A 27,950-nucleotide genomic window follows, 5' to 3' on the forward strand; every position below is an offset into this window, starting at 1 on the left:
ATGGCAAATGGACACAGATATGGGAACTAGTCTCCACTCTACTGCTTTAAGGCAGTGGGGCCTTTGGCAGGTCTTAAAGCCTCTCTGAACCTCTTCCTCTTTTTTGAAAGGAAAAGACACCATCTGTTCTCTCTACCTGAGAATCTGGCAAGGAAACACAAAAGGCAATGGATGAAATGACATTAAGCTCAGACCAGAGCTGGCACTCAGTTGGGGGACAGTGTCCACGAGAATCTGGGAAGAAGCATGGCACTGGGGTTAGAAAAGCAAAGGAGGTCTGACCACCATAAACTGAGCCTTCCCTTGCACCATTTCCGAGTACAATCCAAGTGTGTAAGGCATGCAAGGGAGACTGATAATGCAAGGTTCCAAGGAGCTGTTTTCACACAATCATTTTAGGATGCTAAATGACTGGATATGACTATGCACTGTGTGTGTGTGCATATATGTGCCCCAGTGGTGTGGGGAAGAGTATATATGTAGCCGCGTGTGTGCCTGTGTACTCACAGACGTGCGCCTGCGTGTGCCCATATGGGGGCATGCATGTGTGAGCATATGTGGTTGGCTTTGATGGGATTTGGTAGAGACCTGAAAAAAGGATGTAAGTTCTTCCTGGCAACAACCGAGCCTCACAAAAAGCAACAAAAAGGAAAGGAAGAGAAAGCCAACACATATTAACTTTCTTACAGACCCACCACACAGTTCTCTGAGCAAAGAGCCCTGGTAACTGAGACACTATGACGGGTCCTTATCTGAACATGTCTAGTTGACCTTTCTCTTTGGAGATTCCCTTTGATTTCTCACCATTTCTTTCTCCTGAACTCTCAAATCTGGTAAGTGGTCCTTCTCCTCCTATCTGTCTGTAAGACACCACACCAGAAGTCTTCAGCATTTTGCAAACTCATACCATCCCTTAGGAATTCTTGTGTCAAAAGTGTTCCTTCAACCTGTGTCAGTGCAATCAGAGATGATACCTTTTACTGAAGACTTTTTATAGGATTGGTTCACGGGTTTGCATATCACTCTTGAATTATTCAGTACATACCCATGGGTTCCACGGATGGACATCCTCTGTTTGTCTGTGTTTCGTTTGACCTCTAAGTGTGAGGTGCTGCTTAGGGGTCATAGAGAAGACTGGGAAGGGTCCCAGACTTACCATGTGGCACAATGTTTTTATCCCTTGCTGCCAATTTGCGTCAAATCTGAACTATCATCAAAGGGCTTCTGCCCAGCTTCCTTGTTGGGTAATGAAACCCATTTGCTGGTGCAATATTTGCAATGGCAGTGATACCTTTAGACCTGGAGGGAATAGATTTCTGCCTGTGTAACATCAGCTTGCCCATCTGTCTGGATATCAAAGCCACCCCAAATGGCCTCCTCAGGGACTCCGTACTCCCCTGAGAGACAGATATGTCCATTCCGAGGCTTTGTGTTCATAAGAAAGTATCAACCCAACCTCAGCTGGGTCTGTGGCCAGTTAGTAACCCAGACTAGTAATGCCTCAGACTACTAATCCTACTCAGTACTGTACAAAAGCCCAGCTAAGAACAGCAGTGATAGAGGATTTCCTGACAGGTATGTGACCATCCATTCCTCTGGATGCTCTAAATCTCTCCCTGGACTCACCAGACCATCCCTAGAGTGAATCATACTGGGCCCCAGTAGGACCATTTTCTCTGATCAGGTGATGTAATTGGCCTATGTTGAGGGAGATGACCTGGAACTATCTCATGCAACCCATTGCTGTGTTTACTGTGAGGGTAACGTTATGTAAAGATCCAGGAGAGAAACCTCTCTGGTATCAGTACCAGGAATAGCTCTGCTTCTCTTGGGCAACTGAACTGTTTTTACATTGGAGAGACCAAGTAGGTTGCAATTGGTTGTGTTTCATGTTCTGCAATGTCTGACAACAAACACAGACTCACATCTGTAGCCTGTTTCTTCTACTTAAATAAGACTTGCTAACATGTATTTCATGGAGTAACCTCAGCCCTGGCTATATCCATGTCTTGTTTTGCTTTTTCTTTGCTTATTTTAAGTGTATTTTATTTTCCTGGATTGCATAAATCTTATTAGACCACTTTGCACCCTTCTGAACAAGCTGAAATTAAATATACTAAGAAAATGAGAAACCACAGCAGTGCTAGTTAAGGGGGGTTAAACGTCATATGTGCATGGAGCTCGTCTGAATTCTAAATGAGGCTTCTCATTAGTACACCCATTAATGATCAGAAATAATTCTTCAACATATAACTAACAAGCTTGATGTTAAAGCCTAGAGAATAAGAACATGCAGAAATGATAAATAATTAGGGAAATTCAGAAATCAAGCTACAGAACATAACATATTCCAAAATCCATTATCAGCCTTGCAACTCGTCAATTTTTTCTGGGAGTCAATTACAAAAGACACTGATGCATTCTACACCTTCTACCTGAGGACAGTATTTCATTGCTATTCAAAAACACAATACTCCAATCACCTACCGTGTTTGTGAATAAATGCAAGTCCTTGCAATATCTGATACATGATATTTCTTATAGCAGACTCGGGAAACAACTTATTTCTGTGTGGGGCAGAGGAAAAAAAGTTATAAATCTCGATTTATGAAATTTGTTTACCAAAACAAATCCCCTGTCCTCAAATTCTTAGCATAACCAAAAGAACATAAGAAAACACTTGCTCACATGCTAATTTGATCAGATCCTTGGATCATAAAGACCACAGAAAAGCAACTGCTTATCCATGTAACAGAGCATACTTTATGAGTACCAAATATATTCAGTTATGTTACAAAGAAGAAACGATTAAACATTTAATAATAAACCTGGAAAAATTCCTTCCAATCTATTGTATAAAAAAATCGCCTCTCTTCATAATATAATTAAAGCGTAACAAATTTTTGATGGGGAAAATCAGGTCTTTCACATGAAGGTCTTAGGAGATGCAGTTGATAGTGACATTTTCCCTTGGTTGTGCAAGCCATACAGCTTCACAACTGTTCCTGACAATGAAAATTTGTTCACTGAAATTACTCAGAGGATGCTCCGAATGGCATTCACCTGCCACCAAGAAAATGTGCCCAACAGGTTCCACATGGTTCACTTTTAAAGTTAAAAATGACCATTGCAGGTAAATTTTTTGTGTCTTTGTCTTCCCAGCATGTGAGCCCTGAGCACTGCAGCAAGACAGGCACTGTGAGGGACCTGGAAATATCCGACGGATGGCTCAGAATGAATGAATCCGCTCCACTTTCCACCTGCAGTCACTCAGCCCCACTGTCCCGTGGAGAGGAGACCTGCAGAGTTATCTGTTAAACCTCTGAGCCTGTTTAGGTGAATCACCCACTAAGACATTCATAATGACTGCTCTGAAAGCAGCTTTCTCCCCAGCTATTCCAGGACTTCCCAAGCAGGACTGAACGTGGAGGCCCTCATCTCCTGGCAGCTTTAAACAGCCAAGGTCAACAGCATGCCCACAATAAACAAAAGCAGAAAGAAAACGCATGCACATTGCAACATTTATTTCTAAGAACATGATGACCACCCTGTACCTTTCTTTAATGAGCTGGTAAAGATTCTCCTTCATGTACTCAAAGATAAAATAAAGATGATCATTTTCCCTGATAACTTCTTTTAGTTTTACTACATTGGCATGGTTGAGCTTCTTTAAAGACTGAAAGGCAATGGAAAAAAAAACACATAAAAATTAGAGTTAAGTCTGTTGTTGAAAAAAGAAAAGCAATCCCACAAATCAAATCCAGAGTTGGACTATAAAGAAAGCTGAGTGCAGAAGAATTGATGTTTTTGAACTGTGGTGTTGGAGAAGACTCTTGAGAGTACCTTGGACTGCAAGGAGATCCAACCAGTCCATTCTAAAGGAGATCAGTCCTCGGTGTTCATTGGAAGGACTGATGCTGAAGCTGAAACTCCAATACTTTGGCCACCTGATGGAAAGAACTGACTCATTGGAACAGACCCTAATGCTGGGAAAGACTGAGGGCAGGAAGATAAGGGGACGACAGAGGATGAGATGGTTGGATGGCATCACTGACTCGATGGACATGGGTTTGGGTGGACTCTGGGAGTTGATGATGGACAGGGAGGCCTGGCGTGCTGCGGTTCATGGGGTCACAAAGAGTTGGACACAACTGAGTGACTGAACTGAACTGAACTGGATCCCACAAACAGGAAGAAGCACCTAATTCTCGAATCGCAGCAAAGTGGCACAATTCATATTATACTGACAATATTTTAATAAACAGTATTTCTCTGAATTGGTAGTAACTTTAGGTAGAAAACTATTTCAATTAATGAACCAGGAGGTAAGAACGTGACCATCACTGGAGCTGCTGGCTTCCCCTAGCACAAGGTACAGGGCCAGGGCTATTTTAGGTGTACTCCCTCCAGGTGATGGAATTCACGCCATGAAAGTGACCAGAGAAGAAACCACTGAGGCTATGATTGATATTGGAGAGGCAGCTGCTGGGAGCTGAGGTCACCAGCCAGCAGTCTGCAGACATGCTGAGCAGGAAATTGCTGAAATAGACAAGAGGCTGACAGCCCAATTCTCTCAACTTTCTTCTGACGCATGTGTGTCCCTGGGACATATAGTTCTTTTACAAGGTAAGTGTTAAAAAAGAAGGCAAAGAAGGAGGGGAGAAGGAGGAAAAATTTCATTGGAAAGACCATGAAGTGAGATGAGAGACCTCTGCTTCCAAGAACAGCAAAGGCAAAAAAGTCAAGTGGGGGATGAAGAACAGAGTGGGTGGCTCAGCAAATGGTGAGTGACCTTCTGATTATTCCCCATGCACACATGTGGTCTTCCTCTTCCTGGAACATACATGTGAGTGCAGCCATGTGCAAGCTATTTTCTGTTTGCATCACTAGCTCTGTCCACAGTGAACAAATACGCTTTCATAACGGTGAGCAGCAATCCAGTTCATGTGCCATGACCAGACACCCAACTGCAGGTTTGCTCACCAGCTGATCAGAATTTGACAGACCGTCTCTTTCAAGAATGCCTCAAGAAGTCACTGTGGCAATGGGTTAAGCCCTTTAACTCAAAAACCCTTTTCCTCATGGAGACGTGAGTCTGAAAATAATCATTTGTAAGCCCTCTTTATCTCTGAACTTCCTTCAAAAGAACATTCCTTCTATAAAACAAACAACCAGAATGTTTGAAGATGAAAGTGTTAACGTGAGTGTCCAAACCTGGAAGGACACTCGATAACAAGGCACCCAAGGGGAACGGGTAATGTGACTGAGTTACTTAGGCAGCTGAGAAGAGGGAGGAAATATGGCCAGTGAACAGGAACAAAATAAGACGTCTGGAACCTCTTCCCTGAAAGACAAGCTTTTGCCAAGCGCCTCTCCGGCAGGAAATCCTCAGCTGTTTTGGCCAAATGGCCAGATCCTGATTACTGCTTCTAGTTGGGTTGGATTTCTGGGTCTCTGTGAGTAGCAAACATTGCTAACTCATAAGCATTCACCAGACTCTCGTGGACTGCAGTCGTCTTTCCTGTCTCTTTGCTTAAAATGCACCACCAGCCATGGCTGAGGCACCTGGTGGACGAGTAGCAGCATGAACCAGGCAGATTCAATCGGAGAAAGATGAAGTTGGTTTTAGAGCTTTGAGAGAAGAGACTTCCAGGCAAGGAGTAGGGTACCTTCCGCTCCTAGCCAGATGTTTGCTTTGACCATGAATTACCAGTCCAAGAGTGGCTGCAGTTCTTGCATCTAAGTGAGGTTCAGGGGCCAATTAAAGTCTCTATCAGTTTAATAGAAGAAGAATTAATATAAAACAAGGACCAATTTTGTGGAGGACCTCATGTGACTCATTTTCGAGAGATATACTTCCAAAAAGAAGGCATCTTGTTTTGGCTTGGCAGAGGCTTCCAAAGAGAGAGAGGCAGGTCAGCTGCATCAGGCATAGAAGAAGGAGCACAGCAGAGATGCTTCAGGGAGGAGTAATCTGCAGGCTCTGAGTGGTTGGTGAGTCTCATTCACATCACTTCAAGAAAAGAGTCAGGCCCAGATAAGCTAGGTAGGGGGCATCGATGTGTCAGGAGGGAGACCCTCAGAGGTCGGGTGAGGGAGCAAGTGGCCACCCAGTTTCTGAAGGAAGAGAACTGCCTGGATGCCAGACCTTGGGCTTGAGATCAAGCCTCACTGCCTAGAGCTGTGTTTCCCTCCAGGAAATTACTGAGTCTCTGGGTCTCAGGTCCTGTCATCATAAAACTCAAGAGGCTAAGACTTTTCTCATTAGCTGGTTGTGGGGATGAAATAAGACCGAGCGTGTAAAGCGCCTAAGGTGCTCCCTGGCCCATAACAGCTACTCAGTAAATGGTAGATGGTGTGTGAATAGCTGAGTGCTGGGGAGATGAGACGTGTGGGGAGTGGGGTCACACAGGCCACTGCCATGAGCTGTGGTTTCTGAGTGGAGGGGTAAACGGTAATTATGACAGAAGAGGGAGAATGATGAGTCCTGGGGGAGGCAGACAATCTAGAAATTCAGGCACTCACGTCCACTAAGCAGTTGGATATGTGGACCTGAAGCAGGGGTCGGCAAACTTTTCTGTCAAGGGACAGACAGTACGTATCTTAGGCTTTCCTGGTCATATACAGTCCCGGCTACAACCACTCAGCTTGGCCAGTGTAGCATGAAACCAGCCATAGATAATATGCAAACAAATGGACATGGCTGCATTCCAACAATTTTTTAAAATAAAAACAGGCAGTAGGCTATTTACTGACCCCTGATCTAAGTGAATAAGTAAGATGAAAGGTGTGAAAAGGGCTGCTGAAGGAAGGGGAACGAATAAAGTCCCTTGGGAGGAGAAGTCAAAGCAAAGGGAAAAAATTGCTGAGAAGAGAGTGTGAGAAATTATCATTAAAGGTGAACTCATACAACCATTGGTGAAAGGCAAGAAAGAAGGAGAAGAGGCGGGTCAAAGCAGAGTCCACAGGCATAGGAGAGGAGGGGAGGAGAGGAGGAAGTGGTCCACAAAGAAAATGCCTGAGAAAGCGATCCTGGACTCGGCAGCTAGGAGAGCAGCTTGTGGCTGTTAGGAGAGCAGCTTCGGCATGACGCCTGATTCAGTGAAGTGCAAGGTCAGTGGTGGGGGGAAGTGATGGCAGAGGGGGAGTCTGGAAAGTGAGGTCAGGAAGAGGGATGGGTGGGAGGTCCAGGGGAGGGAGGGCTGAGTCTGGTTAGAGACAACAATGGGCGCATTGATAGACGGAAGACAAGGAGCCAGTGGAAAGGAGTTTAAAGATATGGGAAGGTTCATAATAGCCAAAGGAGTCTCAGTGTCCATCAATGGATGAATGGATAAACAATATATAATAAATCCACACAATGCACTGTTAATCAGCCTTAAAAAGGAAGGAAATCCTGACATGGGGATGAATCTTGAAGACACTCTAAGTGAAATAAGCCAGTCACAAAAAAGACAAATACTGTATGATTGCACTTATATTAGGTACTTAGTGTAGTTGAATTCACATTGATAGAATGTAGAATGGTGCTGACCAGGGGCTGGGGGGAGGGATTCATGGGGAATTTTTGTTTAATGGATAGAGTTTCAGCTTTGCAAGATGAAAAGAGTCCCGGAGATGGATGCTGCTGATGGCAGTACAATAATGTATATACTTAATGCACTGAACTGTACCATTTTCAGGTCAAATATGCAATTCTGAATCTATTTTGAGCCCTCTGGGTTCTAGCATGGGACACCTTTGTCATCCCAATAGTGTCCGCTATTTCTCTATCTACCTGGCAACCTGTCATTTTCCTTTGAGTTTCTGTTAACCTTAATGCACAGGCATTGTTTGTGGAAAATGTGCAAAAAAAGGTTTCCTCAGAGATGGCTATACAATATGATTACTGCATATTTCAATTTCTGGATGGTATGACAGATTTTCTAATACTGTTTAGTTTACTATGTAAACAAAGTGGTGCAAATCTTTTAAAAAGTGTTTAAAAAGGTAAATATTATGTTATGTACATTTCATCATAACTTGAAAGAAAACAGATATTAGTGAGAAACTAGTGAAAGCTGAATAAATCTGTGGTTAACAGTCTATTACCAAGATTTACATAAAGTACATGAATAAACACGAAAAAAAACTTAAAAAAAAATACATGCACTAATACAATACCACAATCTTCTTCTCTTAGCTGTTAACTGTATTGTTATCATCCGCCTTTTTCAGCTTCAGTTAAACAATTCTAACTATATCAACTATAAATCTACCATGTATAAAGCAATTTTAATCAACCATATGTAAATTATTCCCTCATGTGTTAATAAATACCTTGACCTCCCGAAGGTTCATGCATTCTTCCCAGGAATAAAACTTTCTTTTCATTCTAAAAGAAAAGAAACAAACAGCACGCTTACTCCCAGTAACAGGCTATGCTTTATCTTTTTTTTTAAAAAAAAAAAAAAAAAAACAGTTTTCATTCTGGACCTAATGAACAGTGCTTAAAGTGGGTTCCAATTTCTACCAAATATTATACTATCCAAAACAGCACTTTACTTAGAAACCTGGCAGTGCAATCAATTTTGCAGCACAAAAGTTCCCCAGGAGAGTTAGTACAGGGTACTGCAAAGAGGTCTGGACTGATGTCTTGCTCTGTCACTTATTAGCTGACCATGGGAAAATCCCATGGGCTTATTTTATCTAGACCAGAGCTGTCCAACTGAACTTTCTGTATTGGTGGGAATGTTCTGTGCTGTCCAGTATGGGAGCCATTAGACTCACGTGACTACTGAGCAGTTGGAGTGAGGGTAGTACAACACAGAAACTTAATTCTTAATTTAAATTTTAAATTTAAATGACACATGATTACTTGCCGCCATGTTGGACTGCACAAGGACAGGCCCTGTGGTACAGGGGTTGGCAAACTATGACCCATGGGCCAGCTCCCCGTGACCATCTAATGTGATACAGCCCATGAGACAAGAAGGGCACTTATCTTTTGTTTTATTTTATTGTAAAAATATTTATTTGGGTCTTAGTTGCTGCACATGGGACCTTCACTCTTCACTGTGGCATGTGGGACCTAGTTCCCTGACCAGGGGTTGAACTTGCATTGGGAACATGGAGTCTTAGCCACTGACCCACCAGGGAAGTCCCTCACCGATGTTTCTAAATGGTTGCGGAAAACAAAAGAAAAATAGTAAATCATGACATGTGAAAGTGATCTGAAATCCAAGCTTCAGTTTCCACAAATGAAGTTTTGTTGGAACACAATCACACCCATTTGTTTCTATATGATCTGTGGCTGCCTTCCCACTACGACAGCAGAGCTGGGTTGTGACAGAGACCGTATGGCCGACAAAGCCCAAAATATTTACTGCTTGGCCCTTTGCAGGAAAAGCCTGCCAACCCCTGGCCCAGAGCCTGAGGAGAGAGACCGAGAGCCTGGTGAGCTGGCCAGAAATCTAAGGGTTCCCGCTTTCACAGCACTTCAACCACATCCTCTCATCTGAATCTTACGGCAGCCCCATGAGACAGACGGGGTGGGAGGAAACTAAGAAACAGAAGTTATGCCACTTCCCCAGGTCTCATCACTGGCTACTGAAAGACCAACTGCCATCTCTCCTCACTCTGACAAGTCTGTCCCCAATGTCACGTTGTTCCTCAGTTGAGTGACCAGTCCCTTTATTCATGCCCCACGTATTTTTTTAGCCCCTGCTATGTGGCAGAGGCCCAGGAACTAGAGAGACATTCCTCATGGCACCGACCTCGGAGCAGGAAGGCAGGTGATCAACCATCTTCTGTATTGAGTGCTATGGAGGAAAGGGTCAGGGCATCGTGAAACTGGGCCCCAAAGCGACCTAACACTGTCTAAGGTATCAGGGAACAGTTGTCCAGGGAAGTGGTATTAAAACCAAGACCTGAAGGACCAGGGGAATTTGGCCCAGTTGGAGGCGTGGGGTAGGAAGTTGCATAGGAAGGCAAAGGGCAGAAAGGTATCTGGTGAGTTCAAGAAGCCAAAGGCCAGAGTGGCTGGGATGAAGGAGACAAGGGGTTAGTGGGAAGAGATGTGCCAAAGAAAACACGAAGGGGCCGATTTGTACAACTGGGGGCTTGATCTTATATCTGATAGGAAGAGATTAAAAGCTCCTAGTTTGGGTTTTTTGAAAGCACAGTCTGAGGCAAGGACTTGGATGCAGGGAGTTTATTGGGAAGTTAATTCCAGGAAACCAGGGCAGGGAGCAGGGAATCTGAGAACAGACAGCCGGGCTAAGAACCACGAGTATGAAGGATAAAACTCACTTTTTAATAGCAATCAGTTCCCCAGACTCGATGCTTCTTCCCAGCAGGACGGAACCATAGGTTCCATCCCCGAGTTGTTTGATGGTTGTGTATCTATTCATGGTGTGCCCGCTCAGGCCGGACACTCATCTCAGGGCCGAGGCGGATCAGTCCTGCAGCCGCAGCCGACCTCCCCAGAGTGTAACCAGATTTTTCTATGGCAGCACCAGCACAAGGTATTCAATAGAACGTGACTATCTTCCAAATACATATTTTCAAAGATGAGTCTTCAGCCTGTAGAGAATGATAAGAGACAAGGATAAATGTTAATGGACATTTCTGAGTCTGTCTAAATCAGGAGGGTTGTAACCCCCCATCTCACCATCCGTTATTTGTAAATAAAGTTTTACTGGCACACAGTCATGCCCAGTCACTTGCATATTATTGGCAGCTGTCTTCATGCTACACAGCCAAGTAGGTGTGACATGGACTGTACGGTCCACAAAGCCAAAGGGACATATTACTGTGCCATTTACAAAAAAAAGTTTGTCCACTTCTGGTCTAAATAATGCTCTTTTCTAATTTTTTATAAAATGAGAGAATTCTTAGAAAGTGACTTCACCACTGACTCAGAAATCAATCAGCTGCAATTTGATACCTTTCTGCTGACTAACTACTGTAGGCAAACACTACATGGTAACTACACCCGATGGAAACTGCTGAGCTACAAAAATCCATGCTAAATATGCTGTGTTCTGTGTAATTGAGCTACTATTAACAATGTAAACATACAAAGGCCAAGAAATGCTTAAATTAAGGTTCTCCTGATATAGAACTTACATGTGCTCCATGAACTGTTTGTGGCTAGGCAAAGATAGTATTTTAATATATTTTTACTAGACTTTCAGAAGCTAAACAAAGAACTGGTAATTTTTTTAAGGCCTGCATGCAGGGTGTGTCTCTTTTAAAGTCATTCACTTGTGTTTTTTAAAAAAGGTAAGTCATCGATTTTTTCATTTATAAAACTAAGTGTCATTCAGTCTGCCTATAATGAAGAAAATGTAGTACATAACTTAAGACATTGCAATGCCGTTAGGCAAATATTAATAAAATGTAAATACTTTAAATAAGGACATTAAAAGCATTAAGAATACATCTGTCAAACTAATAATCTGAAAATTCAAAAGATCAGAAAAGAATGGTTAGAAGTATGTGACATTCTGCAACTAAATCCAGTCAATACAACTTCTCCTTCCAAAAGAATTCCAATCAATAAATGTAGAAGGAAAGAGGGAATTAAGAAATTCACTATTAGGAAAACTTCACAGTTTGTCACAGACAAGATTCACGGATGGATGCAAATATTGGTTGATGAATGTTTGGGGAGAAACGGGGGACATAAAGTCAGGTGAAATAAGTCCGAGAAAGAGAAATACTGTATGATATCACTTAAGGTGAATCAGGGAAAAGGTGTCTAGGTATTCTTTGTACTGTTCTGGCAACTCTAGTATGTTTGAATTATTATAGACTAAAAGTTGAAAAAAATTCTCAAAATGGTAGAGGAAGGAAATTTTTTAAAAGATAATATATATCTTAAGCATTTTTTCAGCCTAAAATATTTTAATGTAGATTTACTTAATAAAACCTAATATGAACTTGTTCATAAGACAGAACACATCATACATCATGGCTTCTCCACTTCACGATTAGTGCACTATGAACTATTTTGGATTCAAGCTGTGTCTCAACATAGAAACCGCATTTGGGCCACAAAATAAGCAATTTGGGGCTGTGTGTTTTTCCTTCTTGTTTATATTTATCTCCATCTATTTTTTATATGGGGTTTCCCAGGTGGCTCAGGGGTAAAGAATCTGCCTGTCAATGCAGGAGACACATGAGATTCTAGTTCAATCCCTGGGTTGGGAAGATCCCCTGGAGAAGGGAATGGCAACCCACTCCAGTATTCTTGCCTGGAGAATCCCATGGGCAGAGAAGATTTGCACGCTACAGTCCATGGGGTCACAAAGAGTCAGATATGACTTAGAGACAACATTTTTGATATGACAATATGGTTTTTGCATGATTCATAATTTCATTTTCCAAGTTAAAATTCTCAAACCATTGTTGTATGTAATTTTCCTTAAAAAAAAAAAAAAAACACTGGAATTTTGATCTGTCAAAAATCAGCTAACTAATAAATTACATGCTTTATTTTTTTTAAAGTAGGCTTTGACCTAGAGAAAATGGGAAGTCAATTTTTCTTTTTAACAGGAAAATAGCATGATCAGATTTGCATTTTGTAATCCAGTTAGAATATTCTTCTTAATGTCCAACTTAAACCTGACTATTCTAATTTCCTCATGCTGCATCTTTTGTGGACATAAAAACACTATCTCGTGAAAATGTGTACGTTCATCAAATTAGTAATCAGAGGTGTACCTCTCAGCCTTCTCTTGCTATAATTACACAACCTTTCCTCATAGGACAGATTTTTCCACTCCTTTAATTATCTTTGGCGTTCATCTCTGAATCCTCACACATTTTTCCATCTCCTTGATGAACTATGGTGACCAAAACTTAGTAGCGATCTACATTCCAGTAGTATGTGGGCTTTCCCTTTAAGAGGGGGGGACAATGGGCATTATACTGCAATAATAATAATTCATATCCATTAATTAATAATCATAGAAGCCTTTCTTTGATAGTTACTTCCTCATCGACTAAAATTGTATAATTGGGAAAATGTCTTCCTAGATTACCATTGAGAAAGCTCTCTTGAAAAAATTAAGAGCTTTATCAAAATGATAGAATGGGTCATTCATTCAGTACACAGTCACCCTATGAGTCCTCCTTGCTACCATCAGTCACATTATCATAGAACAAAACTCAATTACCCTGGCAAGATTTGACCCTCAACACACCATAGCAGTTGCTTTTTAATTTTATTTCTAGTAATCACATACTGTTGTAAAATGGATCTGACTAGAGTCTCTTTGGGCACTGAAGTCAAGTTATGTCTAATTTTATTCATACCAAGATACCAAGCACCATGCAAGGCTTCTGGGGTACATTATGGATAAGGGAAAGGTCCTTCCTTTAAATGACTCACGACTGTCACATACGTGGAAGTAGAAGGAAACATTATGAGCCCAGGGTAGAGAGAGCAGCCAATTCTTGGGAGGAGGGAGAGATCTGACAACCCTTCAGAGCAGAAGCAATATTGAGGTTTGAAGAATAAGTGAAGTTTTATTATACAGAAAAGGAATTACAGACGGAAAAAAACCCTGCCAACGGTTGGTGGGTATAAGAGCCTGGTATGCTCACAAGGGGGTAAATGCCTAGTTATTCCTACTCTGTGTGAACTGTAGAATCACTTGGGAAATTTTTAACAGATATTGATGCCCAAGCACCACCTCTAAGAGAAGGTCAAGGGTAGGGGCTGGGTTCTGGTAGTTTAGAAAGCCCTCCAGGGGATTAAAATGTGCAACCCAACTGTGAAGTACAAGGTTAGGGCATAAAAGCCATGGAAGGCAGTAAGGAAATGCAGGCTATTGCGAGAAACTTTGAGTAGGGTCTAGTTGTGAAAAGGTATATTTGTCATGTAGGAATTTGGTCTTTACCCTACCACAGGGGAACTCTCTGGGGTTTTTAGGCAGGGAAATCACATGAGGAAGATTCCCCCTTGACTATTCAAACTGATGTTAGAATAGAGAGACTTGAGGCAGACAGACAAGTTTGAGAGTACTTCAATAGTTAGGTGAACTATGTGGAAGGTCTGAACAAAGGTACTGGACAGGATGAATGTTCTAACATTCATAGGAGACACTATGGGATCTATTTTCTATGGTGTTGAAGTGTGTACAAAACCTCTCATTGGAGATGCTCTAAGGCTGTTCTATTTTTTTCCCCCAAAGATAGTGCATTATTGGAGTTCTTATTAGGAGGACAGCATTCAGACAAGGCTAATACATTGCAAAACTCTGGGTTATCATAGAGCACTGCATGAATGGTGTCCTCTGGAGTTCTGCAACATGGCAGCTGTGGATCCAGAATAAGGGACGTGTGACAGTCTCAACATACACCTGAATCACTGTTCAACTCTGGATGACAAACTTCAAGAAAGATATTAAAGAACATAGTAAGGGTCTAAATGAAAGCATAAGAAGAGTAGCTGAAAACACACAGAATACAGGTAGAAACAGAAACTTAGGAAACCACATTGATTATTTCAAGTGTACAGAGGGATACTGGAGAGAAGGATTAGTTACATTATATATGAATCCAGAGGACAGAACCATGACAGTTATCTGAGTTGTCTATGCTCTAGTAATTTCCTATAGTTTAAAAGAAAAAAAAAAAAGAAGTGGCATTATTCAAATTAAAATTAGACAAAAAGCAGCATTCAACCACAGTCACTTCTGAACATAACCTAGCAGGAAGTGGTTAATGACACTTGAGATAAGTACTGTTCAGTTTTTCATCATTTTTGTGGTGGCCTGAATGTAATGACTCATGTTATGCTCTCAAAGGAAATGATAAAAACTCACTGCCGCTCTGGGAAAGCAAGAGGGTGATGGACAATACGCTAGGAGAAAGAAGGACCGTATAAGATGCCAATGCCCAACAGTCATGCTCCTCTTGGTGCTTAGTTTATAGAGCTCTGATTTCATTCAGGATTCAATATAATCAGGGATGGCAGCCACCTACTACAGCTTCACGGCATGAACTAGGATCAGTCGAAGCCAAGCCAAGCAATTCTACTTCCTGCTGAATACTGTTTAGGAGTGGGATGGTCTGACTTATGCAACGGGAAGGAAAGTGAGCCACCGAGGGAAGAGAAAGTCTTCTGAGGGGGAATCTACTCCCTGATAGACACAGTTGGGTCTTCCCTGGTGGCTCAGTGGTAAAGAATCTGCCTGCAATGCGGGAGACCTGGGTTTGATCCCTGGGTCAGGAAGATCCCCTGCAGGAGGGCATGGCAACCCACTCCAGTATTCTTGCCTGGAGAATCCCCATGGACAGAGGAGCCTGGCAGGCTTCAGTCTATGGGGTCGCACAGAGTTGGACACGACTGAAGCAACTAAGCAGCAGCAGCAGCAGAGACAGATGACCAAGAGGTTGCCCTGTGTTTCTGCCTTGAACATGGTTGTAATAAAGCTGTGATATTTAGAGCTGAGACAGTCTTCTGGTGATGATGAGATGCCAGCTCTCAAAATGAGAATCCCAACTGCTGAGGATGGACGCAAAGAAAGAAGCTGAGTCCTGGATGACCTCACTGGGCTGCTGCAAGATCCCTGAAAATATCTGCTTTAGATTTCTTGTTCTATGACCTAATCAAAAGTCTTGGTGCTGAAGCCACCATCAGGTATGCTATCAAGGACAAATGAAAGCATTCCTGTGGAACACGTATGGTGACCTGGGCATGGCAGTTGGGGTAAGTTCCTGGCGGGGTGGAGACGACCACAGTGCTACAGCTGAACAAGGAAGAAGTCACCATGTGGACCGCTGGCCAGGAATCTCAAGGAGGGCTTAGGGCTACTGATTTCTAACTAATGGCGAATTTCTCTTCTCAAGGACATGTCACTTACTGATCCATGCATCACTGACAAAAACCAATTTTTAAAAATTTTCCTTACCAATGATGTTAGTTTCCCACAGCGGCTGTTCACAAATTACCGTAAATTTGGTGACTTAAAACAACAGAAATGTATTCTCTCACGTTTCTGGAGGCCAAAGTCTGCAACCAGGATCACTGGCCTGAGGTCAAGATATTGGCACTTTCTCCAGAGGCTCAAGGAGGAATTCATTCGTTGTCTCTTCCGGCAACTGGTGGCTGCTGGTGTTCCTCGGCGCATGACCACATCAGCCCAATCCCTGCCTCTGTGGCCACACTGCCTTCACGCTCTGTGTCAAATCTCCCTTTGCTTCTCTCTTATGAAGACTAGTGTTTGCATTTAGGGCTCACTCAGATAGGCCTTCCTTGGTGGCTCAGAGGTAACGAATCTGCCTGCCAATGCAGGAGACACAGGAGAGGAGGATTTGATCCCTGGGTCAGGAAGGTCCCCTGCAGGAGGGCTTGGCAACCCACTCCACAGTACTTTTGCCTGAAGAATCCCACAGTCAGAGGAGCCTGGCGGGCTATAATCCATAGGGTCGCAAAGAGTTGAACATGACTGAAGCGACAGAGCACACCCACTCACCCACTCGGATAACCGAGGTTTATCTCCCCATCTCAAATAATTTAATCACATCTACAAATAAGCCAAAAAGGTGGTAATAATAATTCTAGAACTTACTATGTATATAGTAGTATGATGAATGCTTTGTATATATTAATCTATTCAGTCCTCACAATGGTGCCAGGTAGGTACGATTATTATTACCCTATTTTACAGATAAGGAACCGGAGACACAGCTACTTGTTCAAGGTTATGCAACTAATCAGCGATGGCATTGAGACAGGAACCCAGGCCGACTGCACCAAACTCAAGGGAGCGACTGCAAAAGATCCAAAGGTCAGGAAATCTTTTGAGGATCTGAAAACGAGAGAAATTAAAAGGAGTACTTTGTAGCTCAAAGTTCAAATACGGAAACCACTGATGTGGCCATGCTCCAGTTGGCCTCATTCTACAATCAAGCTTCAGCAGACCCAGCGGGGACCTTGCCAGCACCCACTGCCTACAGTGGAGGCGACTGATTGTGGACAAAGAGGGACCGAGTCCCAGTTTCTACTCTGCTCAGACCCCCTGTGCCTCAGAGCATCTCTCGGTCCTTGGGTTAATTTCCATGAGGTTAGGAAGAGAGACTTGATGAAGTGAGGTTGTTTCCTGCTCTAATGCTCTGTGGTTCTGTGACTCTCTGGGTCAGGAATCAAGCTAGCACTTGGCTGCTGCTGCTGCTAAGTCACTTCAGTCGTGTCCGACTCTGTGCGACCCCATAGACGGCAGCCCACCAGGCTCCCCCATCCTTGGGATTCTCCAGGCAAGAACACTGGAGTGGGTTGCCATTTCCTTCTCCAGGGGAAAAAAAAAAGGTCAACATTTCCACCTTTCCAATCATGTGCACAAAAGCTAGTGAAGGGCAGATGGTGCCCCAGAGGGACCCCATGTACTGTACATCGTCTCCCGTCCAGAGTGGGACAAGAGTCCCACTGCCTCAGCCATACTCCAAAGCTCCGAATCTACTCCTTCTCACCCTCCGAGTCCTGAGACTCTTGTCATATGCTACAACATGAATGAACTTTGAGATGTTCGTGCTCAGTTGTGTCTGACTCTCTGCAACCCCATGGACTGTAGTGCGCCAGGCTCCTCTGTCCATGGGATTCTCCAGGCAAAAATACTGCAGTGGGTTGCCATTTCCTTCTCCAGAGGATCTTCCCGACCCAGGGACCGAACCCCCGTCTGCTGCATCTTCTGCATTGCAGGTGGACGGTTTACATCACCTCCTCAGGGCCTCCTGCCCCAACCCACACAGACACAGCCAACAGCTCTCTCCATGAGAGGTCACAGTGCCCTGTCCCCACCTCCTCAGTGGTCAGTGACACACAACCCCACCCAAGACACTCACCATACTTCCTTCATCTCTGTTCTCACACCTCCTGACTTGCTTTCACCAGCAGATTCTCATGGTTTGAATGGTCAGAATATGAATTTCAGTTGTTGCTAGGTATGTCTTACACCACCCTTGGTAAGTGCCTCAAAACACAGTGCTTCTATTTCTTCATGTGCAAAGTCATGGCAACCAGAGGGTCTGCCCTGAGCAGAAATGTTCTGAAGTTCTGAGATGGGAGAAGAGTAAATACTGCAGAAAGATTAAAGCAGGCAGGCTGCTTGAGACCTCCCATCACAGTGCTTGAATTACTGGGTCACAGAGAATCACAGCGAAGCCCCTGCAGGGTAGTCAGATCAGGCCTGTGGCCTCTGGGCTAGGCTGTACCCAACTCACAGAGTGATACAGCTATATTTCGATTTCAAAGGGTTCCAGTCAAACTTTGAAATGACTGCTACGGATTTGGGGGCTGGGTGACTTTGGGGAAACCTCTCTGCAGTCTGACCCAATTGCCCCTCACTCCCGGTTCCGTCCTCAGAGGGACACTCCATCTGCTCACGGCCAGCAGTGCATGCCGGGTGCCCTGCTCATCCCCAGCCTGGGAAACCATCTGGACACAGGGTGGTCCGCTCTTTAATTTTGAAAACTTGAGAGCCATTGAGTAAATGACACAATTACTCATTTTTTAAAGATAGGAGGCCCCAAATTGTATGTAAAAGTGGGCATCTCTGGAAACTGCAGTTTACCAGCCCCTCTTCTCCCATTCAGACTTGTATGGCATGCTTTTCCACTGAAAAGATGCTACTGCTTTCACCTGTCCTCATAGGAAAACTGGATCGTGTGCAAAATAACTCAAGGGCCCTTCTCCTGGTATCTCTGAGTTCCGTTTTACCTCAAGTGGCATGAAGTCCAGGTTCACACGTGTCCTAACTTTACAAGAGTAAAGTTAATACTGTTACACTTCTTTTAAAAGGGTACTAAAAGTAGTACGTCTATTTCTTTTTGTTTTCCTGGGACCTAATTCTGCTCCCCATACATATTTCAGCAAAAATGTCCTTTGAGTATTTTGCCTCTTGGACTAGTGCTTTTTTCTGCACTGGGGGCAGCAGCTACAAGGCCAAAAGAGTCTTCTTTATTGTGGGTCTTGCGTGCCATTCCTGTGCCAAGGAGCATATTAGAGATGCTTCTGGCTACTGTCTTGGGTCTCCCTGGTGGCTCAGTGGTAAAGAATCCACCTACAACGCAGGAGATGTGGGTTTGATCTCTGGATTGGGAAGATCCCCTGGAGAAGGAAATGGGAACCTGCTCCAGTATTCTTGTCTGGAAAATCCCATGGACAGAAAAGCTTTGTGGCTACAGTCCATGAGGTTGCAAAAGTCAGACATGACCAAGCAACCGAACATACACACACTGCCTTTAACTGGAAAGATGGAAGAAGAAAACTATTACCTGGGTTGCCCTCTGCTATTCCACAGAGGCTGTTTCATACACTGACCTCCCTCTCTTCCTTCAATCTGAGCTCCTGAGAGGAGAACTCACACACTAGGTCTTGGGTCCCAGGAGAAAGGTCTAGAACTTTCTATCACTTCTCCTGCAAAGGGCCAGATGCCTTGATCCCAAAGGAAAGTCATCCACTGCTTGTAGATTATTTCCAAACTAGAACCCATAGATGCTCCAATACTTTGGCCACCTGATGTGAAGAGCCAACTCATTGGAAAAGACCCTGATGCTGGGAAAGACTGAAGGCTAAAGGATAAGAGGGCGACAGAGGATGAGATGGTTGGATGGCATCACCTACTCAATGGACATGAATCTAAGCAAACTCTGGAAGACAGTGAAGGAAAAAGGAGCCTGGCGTGATGCAGTCCATAGGGTTGCAAAGAGTCGGACATGACTTAGCAACTGAACAATAACAGGAACCTTCATTCCATGTAGTTTGTGAGCTGTGAAGAACCAAAGAGAAAGGAAATATTGAAGACCCAGAGGAAGAATAACTTGCCCCTGACTAATGGGAAATTGTGTATGAGCCCAGGTGACAGTCTCCCAGCTTCATGGAGGTTGTGGTCTGGGCCTCAGCTGCTCACTTGTTGACCACCCTCTGTTCTAAGGGTGGAAAAGAGAGGTTGAGGTGAAGATGAGGGAGGGAGTCATAACATGCCTCATATTCAAGCGCTACTCAAATATCATGGCACGTTTAAATCACAGCAGAGCTCGTGCAATGTTAAGATGCTTCACAACCATGCATAATAACAAAACAAATCAATGACACATGTTAAGGAAGAAAATGCTTAACATAAAAATAAAACAGAGCAGTAGTCAGCAAATGTTTTCTGTGAAGGGCCAGTAAACACGTTGGGCTGTGAGGGTGACATGTCTCTGTCACAGAAGGCATAATTATGCATAATTCTGGCATAAGAATTGTGAATCCTTCAAGTCCTCTGCTGTAGCACAAAAGCCATCACAGATGACACGTAAACCAATGAGCATGGCAGCATCCAGTACAAGTCTATTTTCAAAAACAGACGGCAGGCAGGACATGGTGTGTGGACCCTTTAAACATGGGGAAATCCTGCAAGGAGGCAGAAGCACTTGAGCCTTTTCTGCATAACCCGCATTTACCCCTGAGTCACAGGGTTACATATACGGACTGTGTGTATCTTGGGAATATAAGCCCCCTGAAGGCAGAGGTTTTGTTCCGTTCACAACTGTGTTCCCAGCACCCAGATAGATACCTGGCATCCAGTTGGCCCAAATAGGTGCTCATAATAAAGATGTGTTGAATGAATGAATTAATGAATGAGTAGCTTACAGGTTTGTAAAGGGTCACTGACTGTTGTCAATTTGGAGGCGCTAGTGGCTTTCCTGGTGGCTCAGACAGTAAAGAATCTGCCTGCAATGTGGGAGACCTGGTTCGATCCCTGGGTTGGGAAGATCCCCTGCAGGAGGGCATGGCAACCCATTCCAGTATTCTTGCCTGGAAAATCCCCACAGAGAGAGGAGCCTGGAGGGCTACAGTTGATGGGGTCGCAAAGAGCTGGACACAACGAGTGACCAAGCACAGGTCACAATGGTAAAGAACCCTCCAGCCCCTGCAGGAGACATAAGAGAGGCAGGTTCGATCCCTGGGTCAGGAAGATTCCCCTAGAGGAGGAAATGTCAACCCACTGCAGTATTCTTGCCTGGAGAGTCCTATGGACAGAGGAGCCTGGTGAGCTACAGTCCATAACAGTCTCGAAAAGTTGGGTCTCGAAGATTTGGACACAACTGAAACAACTTAGCACAATTTTCCTATACCATCAACCCCATTTCTACCGCCATCTCTCATATATAATTTGCAAAACTGAACAGCTCTATAGAGACCAGGGCATAAGAATTATGAATCCTTCTCAAAAGTTTCACAACAATTTAGGAAAACATGTGCTTTTTAACAGCCAAGGTAATATGTAGCTATATAGGGCTTACTTTTTCCTCACTCACTTTTGTGAGTTAAATCAATCATTAATAAATTCACTTTCAAAGCACAGGGTGTCCAGGAGGACACTTGGACACTGTTTCCATAGGTGATTAAAGATGCCCACTTTCCCTTTTGTAAAAAGTATAGGAAGGCTACTAACCCTGAAATGACATTCAAAAAAAGTGACAGCTCTCCAAAGATGTGCTTTTTTCAAACTCTGAATTGGCTTCACTAGTCAGACCTTCCAGGATCTGAAGCCAGCCGCACACGTGAGTTCAAATCCAGGCACTCTTTCTATGAAAGTTTCAACTTTCAAAGCACAGCGAGCCAGGTACTTAATGTGCAAGGATGCTTGTTTCCTTGGAAGGAATCAAGAAAGGAAGCTCTCTGCTTGGACTGAGTATTTCCCTTGGATTCTAGTAAGCAGCAGAATTTCCCTAGCATCAGACAACACCTCACGAGGAGCGCATACAGTGTGTCAATTTTATATCAGCCTTGGTTACCATCTCAAGAGGACCCTCTGCTGCTGCTTCTACTTCTTGGCTACCAGTAAAGGTGTTTCTGATTTCCACCTGCCATAACACTTAGCATTTCAATGTAATTTGCGCCTGAAATTGATTTGCTTCAGTAAATTGTTTTCACCAGGTAATTTTCTCAAACACTCTGTACACATAAAGATGTTAAAACTGTTTCAAGGTAAGCACAGTCAGTCTAGGACCCAGTAATACTGTAGATAAGTGTGTAAGTCACCTGGCACACATCTCTGTACATTTTCCCAGTCACCCACAGAAACCACAAACACTGAGGTCCATAGATATGAGGTTCTGATGCTCCAGTTACAGGCCTTTCTCAGAAGGCCATGGTCAGCCAAGAGAGCTGATGAAACAATTTATGGTTAAGTAAGACACTATTCACAGGCTGACAGATCAACATGCACAGAAAGGTCACTGTGCCCAGAATTCTGCCCAGAAACCGCTAGGCAACTCGTCCTTCCATACACTCACACATACCCCCACGATCAGAAAGACAGAATTGCTATGTACAACTCCAACTCAGCAAGATCCTGCAAAATGAAATGGAGGAGCCTGCTGTAAAGAAGCAGTGAAAAAGAAGAAAAAAATTTAAAGGCGTCCGTGTTCCTGGCAAGGTTCACATGGAAAAACAGCAGCTGATCCCAGAAGCAGAGCTGTAGCCAGGAATAACCTAAGCTCAAGCCGTTTTAAGTAAGGGCAGGATAACACTTACTAAGGATTCTACATGGTTGCCATCCTCTAGGCCTCCAAGCCGAGCCATGACTTGACTCCAAGTCAGCTGACAAATATCTACCAAATATCTGTTATATGTTCAGGGCTCTCCAAGTCACTGTGGAGGGATGAGCAGATTTTTGTCAGGTGTGTTCCAGGCACTGTTCAGGTACCTAGACCATCTCCACACTGCAGCCAGATGGGGAGGCATCTCCCCTATCTTACATACGACGACTGGCTTCCCAGGTAGCTCAGTGATAAAGAATCTGCCTGCCAAGGCAGGAGACACAGGAGACCCGGGTTTGATCCCTGCATCCAGAAGATCGCCTGGAGGAGGAAATGGCAACCCGCTCCCGTATTCTTGCCAGGAAAATCCCCCAAGGACAGGGGAGCCTGGAGGGCTACAGCCCATGGAGTCACAAAGAGTCCAACACGGCTTAGCGATTGAGCATAACCACACAACCTAATGCTTAAAGAATCCATAAGGCTACATGAGTACAAAGGATGACCCTCAACCTCAATTCTGCTTGAGTTCAAAGCCCACAAGCCCACATTACCATACAGAAAAATACCACTCCAACCCTAAAGAGGCTTAAAATAACCTAAATCAATTAGAGATCAACACAGTCAAAATAACGAAGGCCTAACAAACAAGTATCTAGAAACTTGCTAGAGAAAGGAACAGAGAAGATGTTATAAAAGAAGTGAGGACTTAGGTTCTTTCCCCGAAGAAGGGCAAGATTGACACAGGAGAGAAGGGAGAAGTGTGGGGGTTTCTAGGTCAGTGATCTGAGCAGGAGCCATCCTGGCCCCCTTTAGTAGAACAGGCCAGCAAGAAGACAACACCCACGGAGTGCAAAGATGTATGCTGACCTGAAAATCAGACTTAGATGGGAGGGGTGAGGCCTGGTTATGAAAGGCTTCAAAAAATCAGGCAAATTATTTTAGACTTGGGATAGTTGAGAAGGGAGAGAACCTGAGGGTTGCAAGGCAAGGAGAGACATGAGGAAGTGATTGTTTTAAGAGACTAGATGGACAAGAAGCTGAAGAGACCAGAAAGCGGGTGGTGTGTCTAATTCATTCATTCACTAATTTATCCATCCATCCATCTGTCCATCTACTGACTCAGCACACATTTAACGAGGACTTACTAACAGCCGGGCTTCCCTTGTGGCTCAGCTGGTAAAGAACCCACCTGCAATGTGGGAGACCTGGGTTCGATCCCTGGGTTGGGAAGATCCTGTGGAGAAGGATCTCCACTCCAGTATTCTGGCCTGGAAAATTCCATGGACTGTATAGTCCATGGGGTCTCAAAGAGTTGACTGAGTAAGTCTCACTTTTACTTTACTGAGCCAGCTTGGGAGGCTGCCCCCATCTGCTGGGGAGGAAGGGTGAGGCTCTGGATTAGAATATGGAGGAAGGGTTCTATATAAACCGCAGCTCAAAGGTCTTGATGACTCATTGATAGAAAGGATGAAGGAAATAGGAAAAGATGGCTAAAGATAATTCCAAAGGCTCAAGACTGACAGGATTTCCACCATTACTGCTGCTGCTGCTGCTAAGTCACTTCAGTCGTGTCCGACTCTGTGTGACCCCATAGACGGAAGCCCACCAGGCTCCCCCGTCCCTGAGATTCTCCAGGCAAGAACACCGGAGTGGGTTGCCATTTCCTTCTCCAATGTGTGAAAGTGAAAAGTGAAAGTGAAGTCACTCAGTCGACCCTTAGCGACCCCAGGGACTGCAGCCTACCAGGCTCCTCCATCCATGGGATTTTCTAGGCAAGAGTACTGGAGTGGCTTGCCATTGCCTTCTCCGTTCCACCATTCCTAGGAACCTCAAAAAACAATGAGAAAAAAACAATGAAAATAGAAAAAAGAGCTTTGATGATGTGAAACAGTCAACAAATAAAACCCCCAAAGGCTGTTTTTTTTTTTTTTAGCTTCTTTACACACAGTCTATAGGTAAGAAGTCTCAGTGAGAAAAACCATTTCTCTGTGACGAAATGTTGAGTTCCCTTGGCTAGGACAGACCTCTGCCCACTCAGACAGGCTCCGTCAACCCTCCAACACATCCTTCCATCATTTGAAATTAAACTGGTCTCACTTAGAAATGTGGCTGCCCATTCCTGCCCTGCCACTAGATTTAACTTTGGAGAAGGGGACAAGGCAAAACGGACAGGCAGGGTCACTGTAGAGGGCTGGACCTTAGGGAGCAAGCAGTGGTATGTTATTTTAAATAAAGAATCCCAACACGGCTCTTATTTCTACACCCACAATTACTTGTTCTCAAACAGATAGGAAGGCCAAATTCTTTACCAAATTGCAGTGCTTTGTTCGGAAACTATTTCAAATGTGCATATTTATGAATACATTAACTTCCAGCACAGCTAACATATGGTTGAGGCACAAATTCTTCTTAATAATTTATATGTTAACTACACAAATTTAAAACTCGGTTTAATTTTATATTCGGCAATAGTACAATTCACTTTGGAGGCACATCCTGTAAACCCACTCACTGGAAAATGTGAGAAATGAAAACTATAGCTATCAAACTGTAGAAAAAGTGCTCCAGGCTAAAATAAAACACACAAGTGCCAATACCTTAGAGAAATCTAGCTCTGGATGCAAATTCAGGGTGACATTTTCTCTCTATAACCTAGCTTCAGCAAGAGCAGTTCTTTATTTAGTTATAAGCGGAAACGAATACTCTTGTCCGAAAAATAAGGCATTCAGCTACTTTTATATTTAAAAGTAAAAGCCCTCAATGTTACTATCAAACTTTAAAAGGTGCATTACAAAAGAAACGGCGGTTCTGCAAAATCCTTCAACATCTCTCTCGTAACATCTACTCAGATTAGTAAGAAAGAAATCAGAGCAGAAAGAAACCCAGTGAAAAATGGTTGCACAGAAATGTGTGAAGATTTGCTCAGACCCCTTGCGGGACAGCCAAAGGCCTAGTCGGGTAAATTCCAAGAGCAAGTCCCTCCACCTTCTACTAAAGGGGCTTCAAATTCGGCCAGGATCTTTCCCCCGCTTTAACGCTAAAAGGTAAACACCCAGCAAAATCTTCCCGACTCGGAGAAATGGGAGTTTTTCTGCCAAGAAGGAGAGACCCACAGGACCGCGGAGAGAAACTACAACCCGAGAGCCTCCCTCTCGCCCTCCACTCCCCCGTCGGGCCACCGCAGGGGGCGCGGGGGGACCCTCGCAGCTCGGGTCCATCACCCGCAGTGACAGGTCACCGGCGGAAGCCCCTCAGCCCCGACTCCACTTACCGGCGCCGCGACACAGGCGAGGGCCCGCCCCTGCGGGGAGCGCGGTTCCTCGGAGGGCGGGCGCGGGGCCGGCCCGGGAGCTGGAGCCGGAACAGGGCGACCCCCGCTAGGACGGGCCGAGGGGTCCGCGCAGGGACGCCCGGGGGCGCCGGCAAGGGGCGCGGGCCGCGCGGCGCATGGTGAGCAGCGGGGGCCCGGCCGCTCTCCAGCCTCCGGCAGGAAAACAAACAAAAGGCTGAGAGGCTTGTGGTGGGGACGACCGGCCGCTTTCCCTGGGAAAAGTTACCCTGCAGCTCCCCCTCGCTGGCCCCGCGCGTCCCTGCACCGCGGCCAGACCGCCTGGGGCGCCGAGCCGCGCGCTCCGCTCTCCACCCCGGCCAGGGACCCGTCCCGCCTACCGCCGAGGAGCTCTCCAGCTAGGGCATCAGGATGCAGAGATGCAGGGCGAGGATGCACGTTCGGAAGACATCCCATTACAGGTGATCATGGTGGACACGCTTTCCTGGCTTTAAAAAACATATCTGTAATGCCACCGAAAAGTGGTTAAAGATGGCAAGTTGCATCATATTTATTTTACCGTAATAAAAAATATTTAAAATGAAAACCAGACTGGTGTTAGCATCCATTGGAACTTCAAGAGTTTTTATGTTGTGAGCAACTTTAGTCTGGAAAACTGGATTGTTACTCAAGTGGAGAACACACTAGGTAACGCTCTACAGATTGGTCTCAGGGTGTAAATAGTTATTTGAAATTTAACACTTCTTAAACGCGGTCACTTGTGCCCTTAGTTATATTGCAAAGGTAAATCATCCCTATGGGGACTGGCTCTGAACCACTTTGAAAAAAGAAATTGCTTCGAGGTCCTCCATTTAAATTCACATAATTGCCCCAAGCCAAGGGTTCTCACACTTTAGCTGGAGGCATCAGAATCACCCCCAACAGCTTGTGAAAACAGATTGGTGGGCCCTCTCCCCAGAATTCTGGTGCTGATACTACTGGTCAGGAGAAACACACTGCCCTAAGCAACACAATTCAAATTAACAAAGCAGTAGTCCTTTCTCTGAGTTTAGATCTCCCAGCTCATCTCAGTTTTCTCTCACTGTCTTTGTTTTTGAATTCTAAGAGCTGAGAAAATTATTTCCAAAAAGAATCTATGCAAAAGGCCCGAATCCCTCTTTTCTCTTGCTTCTGTTGAAGAAACAAGATACAAGACTGCCAAGCTTCCTTAGGCTTCCAGACCCAAACGGGAAAGGGTCCTCTGTCCACTTGGCAATTGTACATTTATCTACATTCATGTTTACCTACATAACACCCAATGAGTGTTATAGCATATGGCATAAAACCATATGGCAAATGAGAACTGAAAGTCATTATCAATGAAAAGATATGGAGACAGGAGGCAGCCTAACAAATCATATAACCACCCCTATGAAAAGTGATTTTTGAAGTATTTCAAATGATCAGTTTTAGTCAAACTCAGTTGATCAGGCAATTGGCAAATGGACTATCCTGATCTACCTTTAACAAGGGTCCATTGGGCTAGTAAGTGGCTTAGGTCAGTAGTCCTAGCCTAGGGAAAATTATAACCATGTGAGTATTACGTAATATGATGAAATAATACAACCCTGTAAAAAGGTCCAGTGGATAGAGTGGATACTTATCTAAAATTGAAAATTTTAGATAACATAACAGCATTTTAATAAAGTAGATGCTCAATTTATTGTTACAAATACTAATTATTATTTTATTAAACTTTAGTTTATTTACTAGAATAATAGAAATAATGTTATGAGCATCCAACCAGTTTAATGAAATAGACTAGTTTTGAAAATATTTCAATACCCACTCCTCATTTGCAAAACCGATCTTTTGTATTCATGAATCGCATATAGCATTTCCTTCTACTTCTAGACTACATCTAGTCTTTCTCCCGTTTTAATTTCAAAATATGATTTAGAGGAGGTCATTGGGAGGAAAATCATCATTAAAAGACCTAAGCCCTAGAGTCTCCTTTAAAAACTACAAACTGGTAAATTTTTAGTCTCCCTTAAATAAGAATGTACTTTTTACAGGTAGCTGACTTAGAAGGCAAATGAAAACACACCCATCAGAATGATGGATCCTAATATTAAAAGATAGTAGCACGGGCTTCCAAAAT

The 27,950-nt window shown here is 44.0% G+C and overlaps 2 protein-coding genes across 8 annotated transcripts in view; both read right to left on the bottom strand.

Annotated features, from left to right (window-relative positions):
- Window positions 1-10,428, bottom strand: part of CILK1 (ciliogenesis associated kinase 1) — a 31,210-nt gene extending 20,782 nt beyond the window's left edge. For all 6 annotated transcript variants that reach the window (XR_008683232.2, XR_008683231.2, XR_008683233.2 and 3 more), the window contains exons 1-4: window positions 10,291-10,428; window positions 8,320-8,374; window positions 3,555-3,676; window positions 2,488-2,567 (exon numbers count right to left, since the gene is read on the bottom strand). Coding sequence is in view for 3 of the 6 variants with exons in the window: in XM_055405896.2 (XP_055261871.2) it covers window positions 2,488-2,567; window positions 3,555-3,676; window positions 8,320-8,374; window positions 10,291-10,391 (358 nt within the window). In the remaining 3 variants the exon portion in view is untranslated. The remainder of the gene's footprint in view (window positions 1-2,487; window positions 2,568-3,554; window positions 3,677-8,319; window positions 8,375-10,290) is intronic.
- On the bottom strand, window positions 10,421-26,072 carry LOC148774135 (uncharacterized). Of its 2 annotated transcripts, none has more exons than XM_088831433.1 (2): window positions 25,793-26,072; window positions 10,421-10,563 (listed from the first exon to the last, which is right to left on the bottom strand). In XM_088831433.1, the coding sequence occupies exon 2, from the start codon at window positions 10,538-10,540 to the stop codon at window positions 10,421-10,423; it is 120 nt and encodes a 39-aa protein (XP_088687559.1). In that variant the 5' UTR covers window positions 10,541-10,563; window positions 25,793-26,072. The 2 variants fall into 2 exon arrangements, with proteins under 2 accessions (XP_088687559.1, XP_088687560.1); XM_088831434.1 differs by lacking the exon at window positions 25,793-26,072 and adding an exon at window positions 16,566-17,234.
- Between the last annotated feature and the right edge of the window lie 1,878 nt (window positions 26,073-27,950).

This window comes from Moschus berezovskii, chromosome 23 (genome assembly GCF_049115385.1).
Source record: "Moschus berezovskii isolate FMDL1 chromosome 23, NW_MosBer_1.0, whole genome shotgun sequence".
Lineage (NCBI taxonomy): Eukaryota > Metazoa > Chordata > Mammalia > Artiodactyla > Moschidae > Moschus > Moschus berezovskii.

What these genes read in the sequence shown, in the direction of transcription:
- LOC148774135 (XM_088831433.1), bottom strand. Translation starts at nt 10,540, where the DNA reads ATGTATTTGGAAGATAGTCACGTTCTATTGAATACCTTGTGCTGGTGC.